Raw genomic sequence first — 18,772 nt, 5'->3', positions numbered from 1 at the left:
CCGATTCTTTGTAATAAACCTATGCTTATATACAAACAAGTCGGTGTCAACGGAAGTTCTTTTCATCATCTGCGCATCATCAATGGCTGCTTCCCAAGTCTCTTAAATTGCATCCATGTTTCCTTCACTTGCGTCGTTCACTTGCGTCTTAGTCCCTCCCCCCAGAGATGCACGGAGAGACGCGAGGAAACCAAGAGAGGAGAGAGGAAACGAGGGAATGTTTTTTAAGAGACATGAGACGTCCTTTCCGATGAAGCGTCACGTGCTGCGACGTCCGTTTGTGATGATCGCGTCATCTGATCACCACTGGATCAGCTGTCAGTCTGCTTTAACAGCTGTTTGTGTCTGCACACGTGTGCACTGTATTCATTCTAATAAAACACACAGTAACAGTGTTTCCTCTCTGTAACCTGTTACCTGTTTAACAAACACCTGCACATGAAGAACAGGCTGCAGTCTGTGTTCCTGCTGCAGAGCCATACGGACATTTCTCACCAGCACTATGTCTTTATATTATTTGTTCATTATTTACATTTTTGATCACTGATCATCTGATCTGAATTCATTATTTAATAAGCCTAAATACTGTCTGTTCATGAACTATGAACATTATTGATTAGGCTCAAAGTTTCAGGATAAATAGAAATCACGTCACGCTGATCAAACCGACCTGATGATCACGCTCACACATAAAAAGTGTTACCTGCTGACAGAGAGACTCTCCTGCTCCCTCTGAATTCATTCATTCATCTGTAATAAAAGTCAGCAGAGAAATAACTGATCATGACGAGAGGTATTTCTTTAGATTAAATTTAATAGAAATTAATCTGTTTTTGCTGCTTTTGATTTTTAGATGATTTTTACTCAGATGTTGACCCAGAAAACAAATCAAATCTGCACTTATTCACTGCATTTTATATATTTTACGACAAGTTATGATCAATATTTCGTTCTAAACGATCTCAGCTTGTCAGATACCAACTCATTATACCGACGTTGTTTATAGTCTGTTTCAAGGCGCCCTGTAAAGTCTGTTTTAAAGTCCGCTTCTTCCTCTCTGCGAAATGAAACTCCGGTGATGTTGTGAAGTTTCACATAAGTCCGATCTGCTGCAGCGTCCAATCACTAACTGATCTCTAATAAGGGGGCGTGTCCGCCAGTAAAAGACTTCCGTGGAGGCTGTTCTCGTGTATCCTCGCTTATCGCTCCTCGGAACTCCCTCCTCTCTCCTCGCTCCTCGCTCCTCCGAGCAGCGATAAGAGCTTTGAGACGGTCCTCAATATGGCGGCTCCGGAACTACTTCCAGTTCGGGCGAGGAGCGAGGAGCGAGGAGCTTTCAAACAAGAGACTTGGGAAGCAGACGCAGCTCTTCCATGAATACTTCTGCACTTAAGGATGTTGATGCTATTGATGATGATGACATCGAGTATGTTGTTTATGTTGATTAATGACGATGACTATATTGACCTGGTTGATGTTGCTGATGATGATTATTAAAAAATAATAATAATAACGCCCTGTGCACTGCCTGTTGGCACCAGTGTCCGATCGCACTTGAAGCTGTTTGTTGGCTCTTAATGACTTCGTTCCCTCCTGTCTTGCTCGTTGCTTGTGTTGTATTAACTCTCAGATGTACGATGCTTTGGACAAAAGCGTCTGCTAAATGAAATTGTAACATTGTCATCCCTAGCAACGGTCTGCACTTCATAGCAACAGCCTGCTAGATAGCACACCTCAGAATGGCGTAATTAACCAATCAGAATCAAGTATTTAACACAGCCGTGTAATACAGAAGTTATATTTGGCCTCAACCTCTGTCACTCTTATGTCTGGTAAATATTTTACGTCAGCAGGAACAATTTTCCTTTTACAGGTGAATCATTTTGGCGTTCTCACCTTCTGAGGAGACAAACTGTCCGACAGCTGACGACCCTCCGCCTCCCGTCTCCACGAACTCCACCTCAGACACGATGATGTTGTCCTCCAGGACGGAGCCGCAGCCCATACAGACGGCATCGCCGCGAGCCTGGTCCACATCGATGTCCGACCTGCCGCGGTTCTTACACACCCTCATGGTCAAGCCTCAAAGCCTGATGGGAAAAAAAACGAAGGAAAGAAATTTAAACCTCTGCAGTAAAAAGAAGGTTGAGTAGGTACTTACGGGGCCCTGTTACATATTTTAATAACTGATCAATCAATTTCACATCAAAATGTTTCTTCTTCACTCCACCATTAATCAGCTCATGACCCCTGAGGTTTATTAAGTAGTTAAAACTAGCTCACCTGGACCAGCAACAACATAACACTGTCATAATATGTATCACTGCAGAGTAAGTAGTTTAACTTTTGATACTTTAAGCTCGTTTAGCTGATTACCTGACATAACAATTAAATAATCAACATGTCAGGGCTCAAGCTTCTTAAATGTTATATTCCACATGATGGGTGCAGCAATACTTTAAGCAGTCTTCCCCCATTCTGTTGTACACCTTGGTATTTTTAAAGCGGCCCAATTTTGGGATCTGGTTGTCTGGCTTGAAATGTTTATAGACAAAAGATCAGTCAAGTAAGGAGGGAGTTTACTGATGCCTTATGAATAAACAGAGTGCTGTGTTGCTTCTTCGTTGACTCAATTAGGGCCAGCCAACAGAGTGATAGAGTTCACAATGGTGAGTTCAAAATCTTTGACCTGGGATGAAATAAATAGTGCTGTTTGTGCATGTATTATAAACTTTAGGCTCCAGCCTGCGTGCCCTAACTGATTTTTGCTTCATTGTCATACTTTTTGAACACGTTATGTAAATTGGCCGATAATATTATTAGACAGGCTACTAATACCTTGTCTTTTCTATATATAAAAGCGACTTGACTTGGGACTCGACTTGACTTGACTTGCCCAAGAAAAAATTACTCGAGACTTGCTTGAGACTTGGACCAAATGACTTGAGACTTACTTGGGACTTGAGCAAAGATGAATTGGTCACAACACTGATATATACTTTATCAATATTGTTTTTTTCACAAGCTGTTGTTGTGTTATTTTTTTTAGGGAGCCTATTTTAACATCTGGCTAGGGACTACAGATGTTAACTAGCCTTTTACCTAACTCTGGCATATTTACAGAAATGTTTATTAACATGCATTGTCCCTGTAAAATTAAAATAAAAAATTAAATTAAAATTAATAAATAGCATCCAATTGCTTCAGGACAGAAGCAGTTGCATTTGTATACAGCGTGTCTCCATAGTCTAAAATCGGCAGTATTGTAGCCTACACAATCTTTTTCCTATTTCTTATTGTTAGGCAGGACTTATTTCTATAAAGAAAACCAAGTGTAGGCCTTAGATTTCTAGTTAAATTAAAAATGTGTGATCTAAAAGCATGACCCTGATCATGCCAGACACGCAATTACTTGAACTTCTGGACATGTTCAATGTGTGTCTTCATGTTCATGTTCAATATTAATGGGGTCAGTGTTCTGTCTCAACAAATGAAAGCAGTGAAATCCTTCTTTTCACTAATACTTAAGTGATAATGATTTAATGACGTAGTATATTCTTGCATAACATTTCTTTGTATGGAGTCATTTTATTTTTAATACTTACCTATTTACCTGATTAACTTCAATTCTTTTCCTGAAAGAACATGTTTAATGTCGAGTTTTACCTATTACAGAGTATTTTAACTGGTATAAGTACTTGTACTTCAGTGTAGTATCATTGCATTCTTCCAACGCAGTCTGCAGGTCCATCCTGACCATCCAGCAGTGAGTGTGCACAACTTCACCGGCTGTCTGCTCCCATTAGCCGGCTAGCTACGTGGCATTGCTCAGCACCAGGTAGCTAGCTCAGCGTTTTCTCATTTCCTAACTAAATGGCGATTCCTTTTCAGGCTGAAGTTGCAAAATTAAAGCCATAAATTGTCACACTTGTTTCTCCTGCTCGGAGGTTTAATTAATATATGTTTCCATTGAGCCGTTAGTTGAATCGCAGGAGCGCGTGAACCTCTCACATGTTGACTGACAGACGGATAGCTAACGGTGTGCTTCTAGCCAGAGAAACTGACTTGAACAAACCCCTTCCCAAACATATGCACAACGTAATAACTATTCAATAAAAGAAGGAGCCACAGGTAGTTAAAGATAAACATAATGACGGTCTGTGGTGACGGTGTACATACCTTCAGTCCAGTGAAGTCAAACTGTAGCTGCCTGCAGTCACGCCGGCTAGCGTGTCAGTCTCTTTACCCAAAGTGTTTTCTTCAATAACTCTGATTTTGTGGAATATTTCTCATTGACAATGAGGCTTATCGCATTGTGATTAGTGTGCAAAGAGCACACAACAACGTCACAGCCCGCAGAGGTTTCCTAAATGCTGTAATATCGCTGCAATCCTCAGCACAACACACCCAACATGTGCGTTTGATGCTGGGGAGACACGGAAGAGACCAACTCGGGCTGGAGGGGTGGCACGCTGTCAACACGTTTTTTAATTGAACTTATCTCTACAGTGTTTTTGTTTTGTTTTAGAAACTCAAGGTAGAGGTATGATTTGAGGTTTCGGTTAGGTGTTGGAAAAATGTAAACACCTCTCAGCATGAAAACTGTAAGCACATACTGATTCAACACCGCAAGCAGAATCCCCCGCTTAATAGCACTTCTTACGTCGTTGTTTTAAATGAACAGTTCAGATAAATTGCCATGGGTAAAACAGAATAAATGTTCATATTTTTCCTTCCCCGTGTTTTTGTAACATGATGTGACTCACGTCTATGGGTTTAACTTTGATTTGTCAGTATATAGTGTCGTTATCAAAGCAGAGGTAAATTGTAAGTCAATACATTTACTTAAACACTGAACCCAAGAACAATTCTGAGTTACTTGCAACTTAACTTCTGTATTTCCATTAAAAGGTACTTTATACTAAACTACACCAATGGAACAGATCTACTTACTTTGCAGATACATTGTATCAATACAAAATATAATGACGAATAAATTATGTATTATAAAAGATTACCCAGAAGTTACCCAGCTGTATATTTACCCGCTGCAACATTATAGTATTTTTTTCCATACATCACCTTTTATAGTCCAGTTATTTAAAATTTGCATCATTGGAACTTTTTGTACTTAAAGTATATTTTGGTGCATTTACTGAGAAATATTTGTTTATTTAAACTGTGGTATAGTTTTTTTTCCGTCCAAGAATTTGTTCCTGAGATTCCCAATTCATTATGTAATCAAGAAAAAAACTGTATATACTATTTCATATTATTCTTAGGCATTATAAAAAGTATGGTAGTTAAAGTTTCTTCAGTTGAAGACAAGTATTAAAGTCACTGTTAATCCATATTTTACTTTAGAACCTTGACAAAGTTAAAGCTACTGTAAAGAACTTTAATTTTAAGCCGATCTAGGGGCCCTCTGTGGGCATAACTGTATCTTATCACTTTGCTGATCTTTTCCTGTAAATATTGTTCTGTTGTCACCCCTCACTGCTGTATGAAGTTATTATCATAATACTCATTATAATTATGAAAGCCCTCCATAAACTTCAGCTTGTCCAGAACTCTACCGCCCGGATCATCACCAGAACACCTTCTTCCCACCACATCACCCCCATCCTACAGCAACTCCACTGGCTCCCAATCAACCAACGGATCACCTACAAAATCCTTCTGTATACTTTCAAATCTATTCACAACCTCGCCCCTCCTTACCTCTCCGACCTCCTGCGCATTGCCACTCCATCTCGCACCCTCCGGTCTTCCTCCTCCATCCACCTCATCGTACCCCCTGCCCGCCTCAGCACCATGGGGGCCAGAGCTTTCAGCCGCTCTGCTCCCCAGCTCTGGAATTCCCTCCCACCCAACCTCCGAAACTGCACCACCCTCCCCATCTTTAAATCGAATCTCAAAACTCATCTGTTCTGCCTCACCTACTCTCCCCAACTCCAAGCACTGTCCCTCACCCACTCTTAATGTATTTTATCTGGTTTGTTTTACTCTTGTTGGTGTTTTTACTCTTGTTTGTTTTTTTTGTACAGCGACCTTGAGTGTCCTGAAAGGCGCTTAGGAATAAAATGTATTATTATTATTATTATTATTATTATAATATACATAATTGTTTTGCATTATATAACATACAGTACATCATATTATATTATATTGTATTATGATAACACGTCATATCATATTGTACTATATCAAGTTATATTGTATTATTCCTTATATGTTATTGTTATATAGTAAATAATGTTTATGATCATTATTATACTATTCTATTAATTTTATAACATTATACCCATTTATTAATTTATTTATTTTTCTGCCACACATGACATACCCCCCACCTGTCCAGGATCCTCAACACGGACTCAACCTCTCAAAAATCCTCCTGCTGTTTTTTCTTTATCACACTTACCACCCACTGCAAATCTTTTCCACAGAAAATATAACTAAAAGGCACTTCCAGTTTGCGTGCTGTAACTATCTTCTTCTGACGCCACACATATAGAAATAATCGATCTTCTCGTTGATGGCCTGGTTTGCTTTTGTAGGTCATATAGAGTAGAAATAGACCGATGTGGTTTTTTCAGGGCCGATACCGATACCAATTATTAGTAGTGAAGGAGGCCGATAATCGATATTTGGAGCAGATATTCATTTGCAGTAAAAGTGAAAATATTGGCGTCAAAATTTGGAATAATACAAACTCCAACACTTAACTTTGTTTAAATGCCTTTAAGCATATGTTTATTAAACAAACACAAAAAGCGCAGGGAGTTCCCAGGGTCAGCAGCATCTCTTATAAAGTTAACCGAAAATTTAAATAAATATATAAATAACTTCCTGAAGTTTTATAAAGTAAATAAAACAAAGTTAAATAAAATTTGCAAAGAAATTAACTTTTTCTCCTCTCTGCCATGTGTGTGAGCACTCTGCACTCTTATCGGCCATCTGATTTTATTTTATTTTATTTTATTTTATTTATTTATTTTTTTAAAAGGCTGATGCCGATATGCGTCAAAATGCCGAATATCGGCACCAATAATCGTCCCAGCCGCCATATCAATGAGCTAAACTTAAAGCTCAAGAGTTAAGAGCTTGAAGAGTTTTTAGCGTGCCTGAAATGTATTCTGATTACTCTATATGACCTACAATAGCAAACAGAACATCAACGACAACATTGATTATTTCTACATAGTTATTTTTAATGCCTGAAACTGCTGGCGGGGGGTAGGTGTCGGACGAAGCAATTGATGGCACGTTGCTTTTGTTTACATTTTCCAGGGCAAACATTTAAAGCGAGTGATACATATGACTGTTTAGGAAAGCAGGATAAGATTTGTTGTTAAAAAAACACCACTTAAGCATGTACAGGACAAAATCAGCAAAGAGATAACAGGTACGGCTTTGTCCACAGGGGGCGCCAAAATCAACACAAACAGAAAGTTCTTCATAGTAGTTTTAAATAAGATTTGTAAATATATAAAGTAATTAAAAAGATTAACGACAATCTGAGAGACCAAATCAATGAGCACAAGATAATCCTTTATTAGTATCCACGACGGGGAAAGTTACAGTGTTACAGCAGCAAAGTGGATGGTGCAACATTACTGTAAACGGCATATGACAATAAGTGAGTAATAAAGTGCATACAAATATAAGTAAGTAATAAAAGGCATATGACAATAAGTGAGTAATAAAGGGCATACAAATATAAGTAAGTAATAAAAGGCATAAGACAATAAGTAAGTAATAAAGGGCATACAAATATAAGTAAGTAATAAAAGGCATATGGCAATAAGTGAGTAATAAAGGGCATACAAATATAAGTAAGTAATAAAAGGCATATGACAATAAGTGAGTAATAAAGGGCATACAAATATAAGTAAGTAAATGTCCTTTGTGCTTGACCTTGGTTTAGTCATAAGCCCCTCCACGTCAGTCTCATCAACTGCTTTTGATTTTTGGCTTCATAAAGGTTTCATTAGCAGAGACTCCAAAATATAAAAATAATTTGTTTAATTGATATAGTCATATGTGGATAAATTAGATATAAGGAATAATTCCTTAAGAGTGCAAAATTGTCACAGGTCCGTGGTTAAAGGCACAGGAAAGGAAGGTGCTGGCACTCTGTGATGTTTACACCGAAACTCCTGAGAGGTGGAGGGACTCGGCTACGCTCTTTTCCTGATAGAAACACAAGACAACATCAGAACATATGAAAAAATTATTCCTGTTACAATTTCTACAAGATACAAAGTAGAGAGAAGCAGCAAATCATCAATAGGGGAACCTGGAACATAAGAGTGGAGATTATTTTTGCTTGAAAGAAAAATGATTAATGATTTAACTAGTCAACTTTAACTGCAACGTTATGAATTCCAAAATGGTATCTAATTGCCCTTTCTTAAATATCTCTCACCTTCTTATTCAGCACCTTCTCATTACCAAAGCGTAGAGTACTCTCTATATGTGTAAGACATTTTAAGTGTCTTTTACTGAATTTAACTGAGAGTGAGATGTGAGATTTGACTGACAGATGCCCGTCTCATGAACGGACCCAATCATCCGCCCCAACGTCCTCCTCCTCCTCCATCTCCCCCCTGAATCAAGTACTGTATAATTCATCAGTATAAAAATACACATGAAAATCTAAAGCTGCAAAATATCAGAAATGATAACAGTTTTTCCTGAATTTTAATTAAGTATTTCTGATTCTGATTTTGGAATAAAGCCACAGATGTTATAAATATTACGTGTCATTGTACAAATTAATAATTCAACATTGTAATTCTAGTGAATGCTTTTCGTCTTTGCTGAACAAAAATCAAGAATGTAAATAGCTTCATCAAAAAATATATAAAAACCTGTTTAAAAGAATATATATAGTGGTCATGAAGAGATTTTTTTTGTATGCGTGTACATGTGCAAATAAAATAAAACACTAGTTATATTTAAATGATGATCAAATCTTACTCAAGAGGGAAGCATCTTCATCAGAAATAAAAGGGTTGATCTTTTGACCTATTACTCTTGAAGGACAAACTGGATGACATGGAGTCTGTGCTGCCGTCACTGATTGTGGATGACAAAGAAGAAATGATCTTGTTAGCCATTAAGCAGGGACAGACACCACCAAATAAGACTCAGAAATGTTCAGTAAAAGTAATATGAGTGTGCAACTGATCTTATGTAAGCATTTCTGCTGAAAAAGGTTTTAATAATGTTCTTAGCTTCGTCGATATGTTTCAAAAGTTAGCTTAAAGAATATATATGATATAAACAAATTTCACTCACGAATCGCCTGAGAAGTACGGGTTCTTCAAATCCGCATCAGTCAAGTCGTCCCTGTAACAAGAGACACACTGTTATGATGCTTCTTCATCAATAAAAAAATAAATATTAAGAGCAAGACCAACAAGATTTCAAATAGCTTTCATTATTCTTTTTTGTCTCCACTTATAATATCTACCGTAACTACTTACATTAAGGAATCATTCAGATGTTCGATTCCTTTGTACAGGTTTTTTATTTAAACAATGACACAACAGAGTCTCACCATAAAAGTCTCCCATACTTTATTCCTTAGGGACTGAAAAAGAAGATGTATCTCCAAAAGTCAAAGTATTAAGTATCGACAAATCACTGCTAACAACAGGCTGCTAGTCACTTAAGCTACTAGCAGCCTGTTGCTACACTGCCCAAAAAGTTGATTTGAATTTAAGTCCCACCTCGGACCAGGCAGACAGACAATCATAGCCAATCAGATTTCAGGGGGGGCCCATGCCACTCCTAACCCTAACCCAGCCTACAGAGAGGGTTGAGTCAAACAGATACCTCGGAACAATAATTGATCACAAATTAACCTTCCAGCCCAACACTTAAGCTATCTTCTCCTACTGTCAGGAACACCTCTTCTTCCTGACCACCTAACCACAGTAACATCTTCACTGTTTACTGACCCTGTTTCGGCCGCGTTTGTGATGTCAGACGGTGACGCAGCAGAAAAGAGACCGAAAGGAGTATACTTCACTGGCAATGGGAAAAGAGACAATCGACATTTATGAGTGGGTCTTCCTGGGTCTGAAAAACCTGCGTCAATGCGCTAAATTCAGGTGGGAGAGGGGTATAACAGAGCCATGTCATGCTTCGTGCCCAACTCCATCAGACTCATGAACGGTTGATTTATGTATTTTAATACCATTCTTTAACATGTTTTTAGCGTTATTTATTTATTGTGTTCATTATGTTTCAAAAGCTTCACTTATCACTGTTGATAAAAACAATAAATATTAAGAGCAACTATTTTTAAGGTTGTTTACAGCTGTATCAATATATCTTTCAAAAACCGTCTAGAAGAATGTATATTAGTCCTATGTAAACACATGTCACTCACCTGGGGCGGTGTGAGAAGGAGCCCAAACGACCATCAGCTGCTGCAGCTTTCCTCTTCTTGCGGTTGATTGTCATCTTCTCCCTGCAATAAAACATATACTGTCATGACATTTCTTTATCATGTAAAAAATGACTACCGGCCAGTGGCATTGACATCCCTGGTTGTGAAAGGCTTTGAGAGGCTTGTTCTTTCCCAGCACCAGGAGGAGGTCAGTATGCATGCTGACCCTTTTCAGTTGCATATAAACAGCAAAGGCATGTGGATGATGCTTTACTAACATTGCTGCATGGAGCCTATACCCATCTTGAGAAGCCCCCTTATCAGACTGGTTTGGAGGTCTTCTCAAGCGCTTTTAACACCGTGCAACCCCACCTGATGGGACTAAAGCTGCTCCAGTTGAATGCCAACCCGCACCTGATCCTCTGGGTCCTCTCATTCCTGACACCTGAGTGTCCGAGTCAACAGTCACCTCAGTTCATCTCAGACAGTCTCCACAGGAGCCCCACAAGGTTCTGTAATCTTACCAGTACTGTACACACTACACACAAGTGACTGCAGGAGCACTAGCCCAGGTATAACACACATTAAATACTCTGACAATACTGTGATCATGGACATCGCCAACTCTGAGGGACACTTACAGGCTGAGATGGACATTTTTGCAGAGTGGTGCAGACAAATCTGTCTTGATCTCAACACCTCCCAGATAAAGGAACTGGTTGATGACTTCAAGCATCCCCACTCTGACAGTCAATAACCAGCCTACAGAGAGGGTTGAGTCAAACAGATACCCCGGAACAATAATTGATCACAAATTAACCTTCCAGCCCAACACTTAAGCTATCTTCTCCAACTGTCAGGAACACCTCTTCTTCCTGAGAAAACTTTGCAGACTGAACTCCAACAATCAGTTCGGACAGCCTTCTGAACACATTTTTCACTGAATCCGTAATAACCTTCAATATAACAGCCTGCTTTGGGTCCTTATCTAACATCCATTCACTGCGACCCTCTAAACAAAATCATAACACAAAATACAAATAGCCTTAGACACCACACACACACTTCACAGCCAATATAGTCACCTACCCTCAGGCCAGAGATACACATCACTCACCTTCAGGACTAAAGCTGCTTTCCCACTGGTCAAAAAACCCGCGAACACCCGGCTTTTTTGTTTATCGGGAAAGGTTACAATCTGCATTCAGTCCCGGGTCACATGACTCTGCATTCAGACCCGGGTAATTATCGCCTCGGCTCCGATCAGCATTGATGGGAACACAAAACCTGTGTCGACACGCTAATCTCCGCCCCCTCTCCGGCGTGATGCTCCTTCAGTGACATACTCCTCTGAGACTCTTTGTCATCTCAGCTACAAATTCCGCCCGTCTCTGTCTGAACATCGCTCCAAACTTGTCGTGCCGAGTTTGATCAACAGACTGAACGAGTAATGCTCAGACCTAACCACAGTAACATCTTCACTGTTTACTGACCCTGTTTCGGCCCTGTTTGTGACGTCAGACGGGGAGGCAGCAGAAAAGAGACTGAAAGGAGTATACTTCACTGGCAATGGGAAAAGAGACAATCGACATTTATGAGTGGGTCTTCCTGGGTCTGAAAAACCTGCGTCAATGCGCTAAATTCAGGTGGGAGAGGGGTATAACAGAGCCATGTCATGCTTCGTGCCCAACTCCATCAGACTCATGAACGGTTGATTTATGTATTTTAATACCATTCTTTAACATGTTTTTAGCGTTATTTATTTATTGTGTTCATTATGTTTCAAAAGCTTCACTTATCACTGTTGATAAAAACAATAAATATTAAGAGCAACCATTTTTAAGGTTGTTTACAGCTGTATCAATATATCTTTCAAAAACTGTCTAGAAGAATGTATATTAGTCCAATGTAAACACATTTCACTCACCTGGGGCGGTGTGAGAAGGAGCCCAAACGACCATCAGCTGCTGCAGCTTTCCTCTTCTTGTGGTTGATCGTCAACCTGTCCCTGCAATAAAACATATACTGTCATGACATTTCTTTATCATGTAAAAAATGACTACCGGCCTGTGGCATTAACATCCCTGGTTGTGAAAGGCTTTGAGAGGCTTGTTCTTTCCCAGCACCAGGAGGAGGTCAGTATGCATGCTGACCCTTTTCAGTTGCATATAAACAGCAAAGGCATGTGGATGATGCTTTACTAACATTGCTGCATGGAGCCTATACCCATCTTGAGAAGCCCCCTTATCAGACTGGTTTGAAGGTCTTCTCAAGCGCTTTTAACACCGTGCAACCCCACCTGATGGGACAAAAGCTGCTCCAGTTGAATGCCAACCCGCACCTGATCCTCTGGGTCCTCTCATTCCTGACACCTGAGTGTCCGAGTCAACAGTCACCTCAGTTCATCTCAGACAGTCTCCACAGGAGCCCCACAAGGTTCTGTAATCTTACCAGTACTGTACACACTACACACAAATGACTGCAGGAGCACTAGCCCAGGTATAACACACATTAAATACTCTGATAATACTGTGATCATGGACATCGCCAACTCTGAGGGACACTTACAGGCTGAGATGGACATTTTTGCAGAGTGGTGCAGACAAATGTGTCTTGATCTCAACACCTCCCAGATAAAGGAACTGGTTGATGACTTCAAGCATCCCCACTCTGACAGTCAATAACCAGCCTACAGAGAGGGTTGAGTCAAACAGATACCTCGGAACAATAATTGATCACAAATTAACCTTCCAGCCCAACACTTAAGCTATCTTCTCCAACTGTCAGGAACACCTCTTCTTCCTGACAAAACTTTGCAGACTGAACTCCAACAATCAGTTCGGACAGCCTTTTGAACACATTTTTCACTGAATCCGTAATAACCTTCAATATAACAGCCTGCTTTGGGTCCTTATCTAACATCCATTCACTGCAACCCTGTAAACAAAATCATAACACAAAATACAAATAGCCTTAGACACCACACACACACTTCACAGCCAATATAGTCACCTACCCTCAGGCCAGAGATACACATCACTCACCTTCAGGACTAAAGCTGCTTTCCCACTGGTCAAAAAACCCGCGAACACTCGGCTTTTTTGTTTATCGGGAAAGGTTACAATCTGCATTCAGACCCGGGTCACATGACTCTGCAGTAGACCCGGGTAATTATCGCCTCGGCTCCGATCGGCATTGATGGGAACACAAAACCTGTGTCGACACGCTAATCTCCGCCCCCTCTCCGGCGTGATGCTCCTTCAGTGACATACTCCTCTGAGACTCTTTGTCATCTCAGCTACAAATTCCGCCCGTCTCTGTCTGAACATCGCTCCAAATTTGTCGCGCCGAGTTTGATAAACAGACTGAACGAGTAATGCTCAGACCTAACCACAGTAACATCTTCACTGTTTACTGACCCTGTTTCGGCCGCGTTTGTGATGTCAGACGGTGACGCAGCAGAAAAGAGACTGAAAGGAGTATACTTCACTGGCAATGGGAAAAGAGACAATCTACATTTATGAGTGGGTCTTCCCGGGTCTGAAAAACCTGCGTCAATGCGCTAAATTCAGGTGGGAGAGGGGTATAACAGAGCCATGTCATGCTTCGTGCCCAACTCCATCAGACTCATGAACGGTTGATTTATGTATTTTAATACCATTCTTTAACATGTTTTTAGCGTTATTTATTTATTGTGTTCATTATGTTTCACAAGCTTCACTTATCACTGTTGATAAAAACAATAAATATTAAGAGCAACTATTTTTAAGGTTGTTTACAGCTGTATCAATATATCTTTCAAAAACTGTCTAGAAGAATGTATATTAGTCCAATGTAAACACATGTCACTCACCTGGGGTGGTGTGAGAAGGAGCCCAAACGACCATCAGCTGCTGCAGCTTTCCTCTTCTTGCGGTTGATTGTCATCTTGTCCCTGCAATAAAACATATACTGTCATGACATTTCTTTATCATGAAAAAAATGACTACCAGCCTGTGGCATTAACATCCCTGGTTATGAAAGGCTTTGAGAGGCTTGTTCTTTCCCAGCACCAGGAGGAGGTCAGTATGCATGCTGACCCTTTCAGTTTGCATATAAACAGCAAAGGCATGTGGATGATGCTTTACTAACATTGCTGCATGGAGCCTATACCCATCTTGAGAAGCCCCCTTATCAGACTGGTTTGGAGGTCTTCTCAAGTGCTTTTAACACCGAGCAACCCCACCTGATGGGACAAAAGCTGCTCCAGTTGAATGCCAACCCGCACCTGATCCTCTGGGTCCTCTCATTCCTGACACCTGAGTGTCCGAGTCAACAGTCACCTCAGTTCATCTCAGACAGTCTCCACAGGAGCCCCACAAGGTTCTGTAATCTTACCAGTACTGTACACACTACACACAAATGACTGCAGGAGCACTAGCCCAGGTATAACACACATTAAATACTCTGATAATACTGTGATCATGGACATCGCCAACTCTGAGGGACACTTACAGGCTGAGATGGACATTTTTGCAGAGTGGTGCAGACAAATGTGTCTTGATCTCAACACCTCCCAGATAAAGGAACTGGTTGATGACTTCAAGCATCCCCACTCTGACAGTCAATAACCAGCCTACAGAGAGGGTTGAGTCAAACAGATACCTCGGAACAATAATTGATCACAAATTAACCTTCCAGCCCAACACTTAAGCTATCTTCTCCAACTGTCAGGAACACCTCTTCTTCCTGAGAAAACTTTGCAGACTGAACTCCAACAATCAGTTCGGACAGCCTTCTGAACACATTTTTCACTGAATCCGTAATAACCTTCAATATAACAGCCTGCTTTGGGTCCTTATCTAACATCCATTCACTGCGACCCTGTAAACAAAATCATAACTCAAAATACAAATAGCCTTAGACACCACACACACACTTCACAGCCAATATAGTCACCTACCCTCAGGCCAGAGATACACATCACTCACCTTCAGGACTAAAGCTGCTTTCCCACTGGTCAAAAAACCCGCGAACACTCGGCTTTGTTGCTTAACGGGAAAGGTTACAATCAGCATTCAGTCCCGGGTCACATGACTCTGCAGTAGACCCGGGTAATTATCGCCTCGGCTCCGATCGGCATTGATGGGAACACAAAACCTGTGTCGACACGCTAATCTCCGCCCCCTCTCCGGCGTGATGCTCCTTCAGTGACATACTCCTCTGAGACTCTTTGTCATCTCAGCTACAAATTCCGCCCGTCTCTGTCTGAACATCGCTCCAAATTTGTCGTGCCAAGTTTGATCAACAGACTGAACGAGTAATGCTCAGACCTAACCACAGTAACATCTTCACTGTTTACTGACCCTGTTTCGGCCCTGTTTGTGACGTCAGACGGTGACGCAGCAGAAAAGAGACCGAAATGAGTATACTTCACTGGCAATGGGAAAAGAGACAATCGACATTTATGAGTGGGTCTTCCCGGGTCTGAAAAACCTGCGTCAATGCGCTAAATTCAGGTGGGAGAGGGGTATAACAGAGCCATGTCATGCTTCGTGCCCAACTCCATCAGACTCATGAACGGTTGATTTATGTATTTTAATACCATTCTTTAACATGTTTTTAGCATTATTTATTTATTGTGTTCATTATGTTTCAAAAGCTTCACTTATCACTGTTGATAAAAACAATAAATATTAAGAGCAACCATTTTTAAGGTTGTTTACAGCTGTATCAATATATCTTTCAAAAACTGTCTAGAAGAATGTATATTAGTCCTATGTAAACACATGTCACTCACCTGGGGCGGTGTGAGAAGGAGCCCAAACGACCATCAGCTGCTGCAGCTTTCCTCTTCTTGAGGTTGATCATCCACTTGTCCCTGCAATAAAACATATACTGTCATGACATTTCTTTATCATGTAAAAAATGACTACCGGCCTGTGGCATTAACATCCCTGGTTGTGAAAGGCTTTGAGAGGCTTGTTCTTTCCCAGCACCAGGAGGAGGTCAGTATGCATGCTGACCCTTTTCAGTTTGCATATAAACAGCAAAGGCATGTGGATGATGCTTTACTAACATTGCTGCATGGAGCCTATACCCATCTTGAGAAGCCCCCTTGTCAGACTGCTTTGAAGGTCTTCTCAAGTGCTTTTAACACCGTGCAACCCCACCTGATGGGACAAAAGCTGCTCCAGTTGGAGGCCAACCCGCACCTGATCCTCTGGGTCCTCTCATTCCTGACACCTGAGTGTCCGAGTCAACAGTCACCTCAGTTCATCTCAGACAGTCTCCACAGGAGCCCCACAAGGTTCTGTAATCTTACCAGTACTGTACACACTACACACAAGTGACTGCAGGAGCACTAGCCCAGGTATAACACACATTAAATACTCTGACAATACTGTGATCATGGACATCGCCAACTCTGAGGGACACTTACAGGCTGAGATGGACATTTTTGCAGAGTGGAGCAGACAAATGTGTCTTGATCTCAACACCTCCCAGATAAAGGAACTGGTTGATGACTTCAAGCATCCCCACTCTGACAGTCAATAACCAGCCTACAGAGAGGGTTGAGTCAAACAGATACCCCGGAACAATAATTGATCACAAATTAACCTTCCAGCCCAACACTTAAGCTATCTTCTCCAACTGTCAGGAACACCTCTTCTTCCTGAGAAAACTTTGCAGACTGAACTCCAACAATCAGTTCGGACAGCCTTCTGAACACATTTTTCACTGAATCCGTAATAACCTTCAATATAACAGCCTGCTTTGGGTCCTTATCTAACATCCATTCACTGCGACCCTGTAAACAAAATCATAACACAAAATACAAATAGCCTTAGACACCACACACACACTTCACAGCCAATATAGTCACCTACCCTCAGGCCAGAGATACACATCACTCACCTTCAGGACTAAAGCTGCTTTCCCACTGGTCAAAAAACCCGCGAACACCCGGCTTTTTTGTTTATCGGGAAAGGTTACAATCTGCATTCAGTCCCGGGTCACATGACTCTGCAGTAGACCCGGGTAATTATCGCCTCGGCTCCGATCGGCATTGATGGGAACACAAAACCTGTGTCGACACGCTAATCTCCGCCCCCTCTCCGGCGTGATGCTCCTTCAGTGACATACTCCTCTGAGACTCTTTGTCATCTCAGCTACAAATTCCGCCCGTCTCTGTCTGAACATCGCTCCAAATTTGTCACGCCGAGTTTGATAAACAGACTGAACGAGTAATGCTCAGACCTAACCACAGTAACATCTTCACTGTTTACTGACCCTGTTTCGGCCGCGTTTGTGATGTCAGACGGTGACGCAGCAGAAAAGAGACTGAAAGGAGTATACTTCACTGGCAATGGGAAAAGAGACAATCTACATTTATGAGTGGGTCTTCCCGGGTCTGAAAAACCTGCGTCAATGCGCTAAATTCAGGTGGGAGAGGGGTATAACAGAGCCATGTCATGCTTCGTGCCCAACTCCATCAGACTCATGAACGGTTGATTTATGTATTTTAATACCATTCTTTAACATGTTTTTAGCGTTATTTATTTATTGTGTTCATTATGTTTCACAAGCTTCACTTATCACTGTTGATAAAAACAATAAATATTAAGAGCAACTATTTTTAAGGTTGTTTACAGCTGTATCAATATATCTTTCAAAAACTGTCTAGAAGAATGTATATTAGGCCAATGTAAACACATGTCACTCACCTGGGGCGGTGTGAGAAGGAGCCCAAACGACCATCAGCTGCTGCAGCTTTCCTCTTCTTGCGGTTGATTGTCAACTTGTACCTGCAATAAAACATATGCTGTCATGACATTTCTTTATCATGTAAAAAATGACTACCGGCCTGTGGCATTAACATCCCTGGTTGTGAAAGGCTTTGAGAGGCTTGTTCTTTCCCAGCACCAGGAGGAGGTCAGTATGCATGCTGACCCTTTTCAGTTTGCATATAAACAGCAAAGGCATGTGGATGATGCTTTACTAACATTGCTGCATGGAGCCTATACCCATCTTGAGAAGCCCCCTTATCAGACTGGTTTGGAGGTCTTCTCAAGCGCTTTGAACACCGAGCAACCCCACCTGATGGGACAAAAGCTGCTCCAGTTGGAGGCCAACCCGCACCTGATCCTCTGGGTCCTCTCATTCCTGACACCTGAGTGTCCGAGTCAACAGTCACCTCAGTTCATCTCAGACAGTCTCCACAGGAGCCCCACAAGGTTCTGTAATCTTACCAGTACTGTACACACTACACACAAATGACTGCAAGAGCACTAGCCCAGGTATAACACACATTAAATACTCTGATAATACTGTGATCATGGACATCGCCAACTCTGAGGGACACTTACAGGCTGAGATGGACATTTT

The 18,772-nt window shown here is 41.1% G+C and overlaps 1 protein-coding gene across 6 annotated transcripts in view; it reads right to left on the bottom strand.

Annotated features, from left to right (window-relative positions):
• LOC138590800 (uncharacterized) overlaps positions 1–18,772 on the bottom strand; it is a 70,575-nt gene that overhangs the window by 39,921 nt on the left and 11,882 nt on the right. For all 6 annotated transcript variants that reach the window (XM_069661175.1, XM_069661174.1, XM_069661178.1 and 3 more), the window contains exons 5-9: positions 18,112–18,192; positions 16,185–16,265; positions 14,259–14,339; positions 12,333–12,413; positions 10,406–10,486 (exon numbers count right to left, since the gene is read on the bottom strand). In XM_069661175.1, the coding sequence (XP_069517276.1) occupies positions 10,406–10,486; positions 12,333–12,413; positions 14,259–14,339; positions 16,185–16,265; positions 18,112–18,192 (405 nt within the window). The remainder of the gene's footprint in view (positions 1–10,405; positions 10,487–12,332; positions 12,414–14,258; positions 14,340–16,184; positions 16,266–18,111; positions 18,193–18,772) is intronic.

This window comes from Semicossyphus pulcher, unplaced genomic scaffold, assembly GCF_022749685.1.
Source record: "Semicossyphus pulcher isolate SPU_LCO1_2020_fin unplaced genomic scaffold, fSemPul1.0.p SCAF_14, whole genome shotgun sequence".
NCBI lineage: Eukaryota > Metazoa > Chordata > Actinopteri > Labriformes > Labridae > Semicossyphus > Semicossyphus pulcher.
Note: the sequence above shows the minus strand (reverse complement) of the source record. Positions and strands in the feature narration are given on the sequence as shown.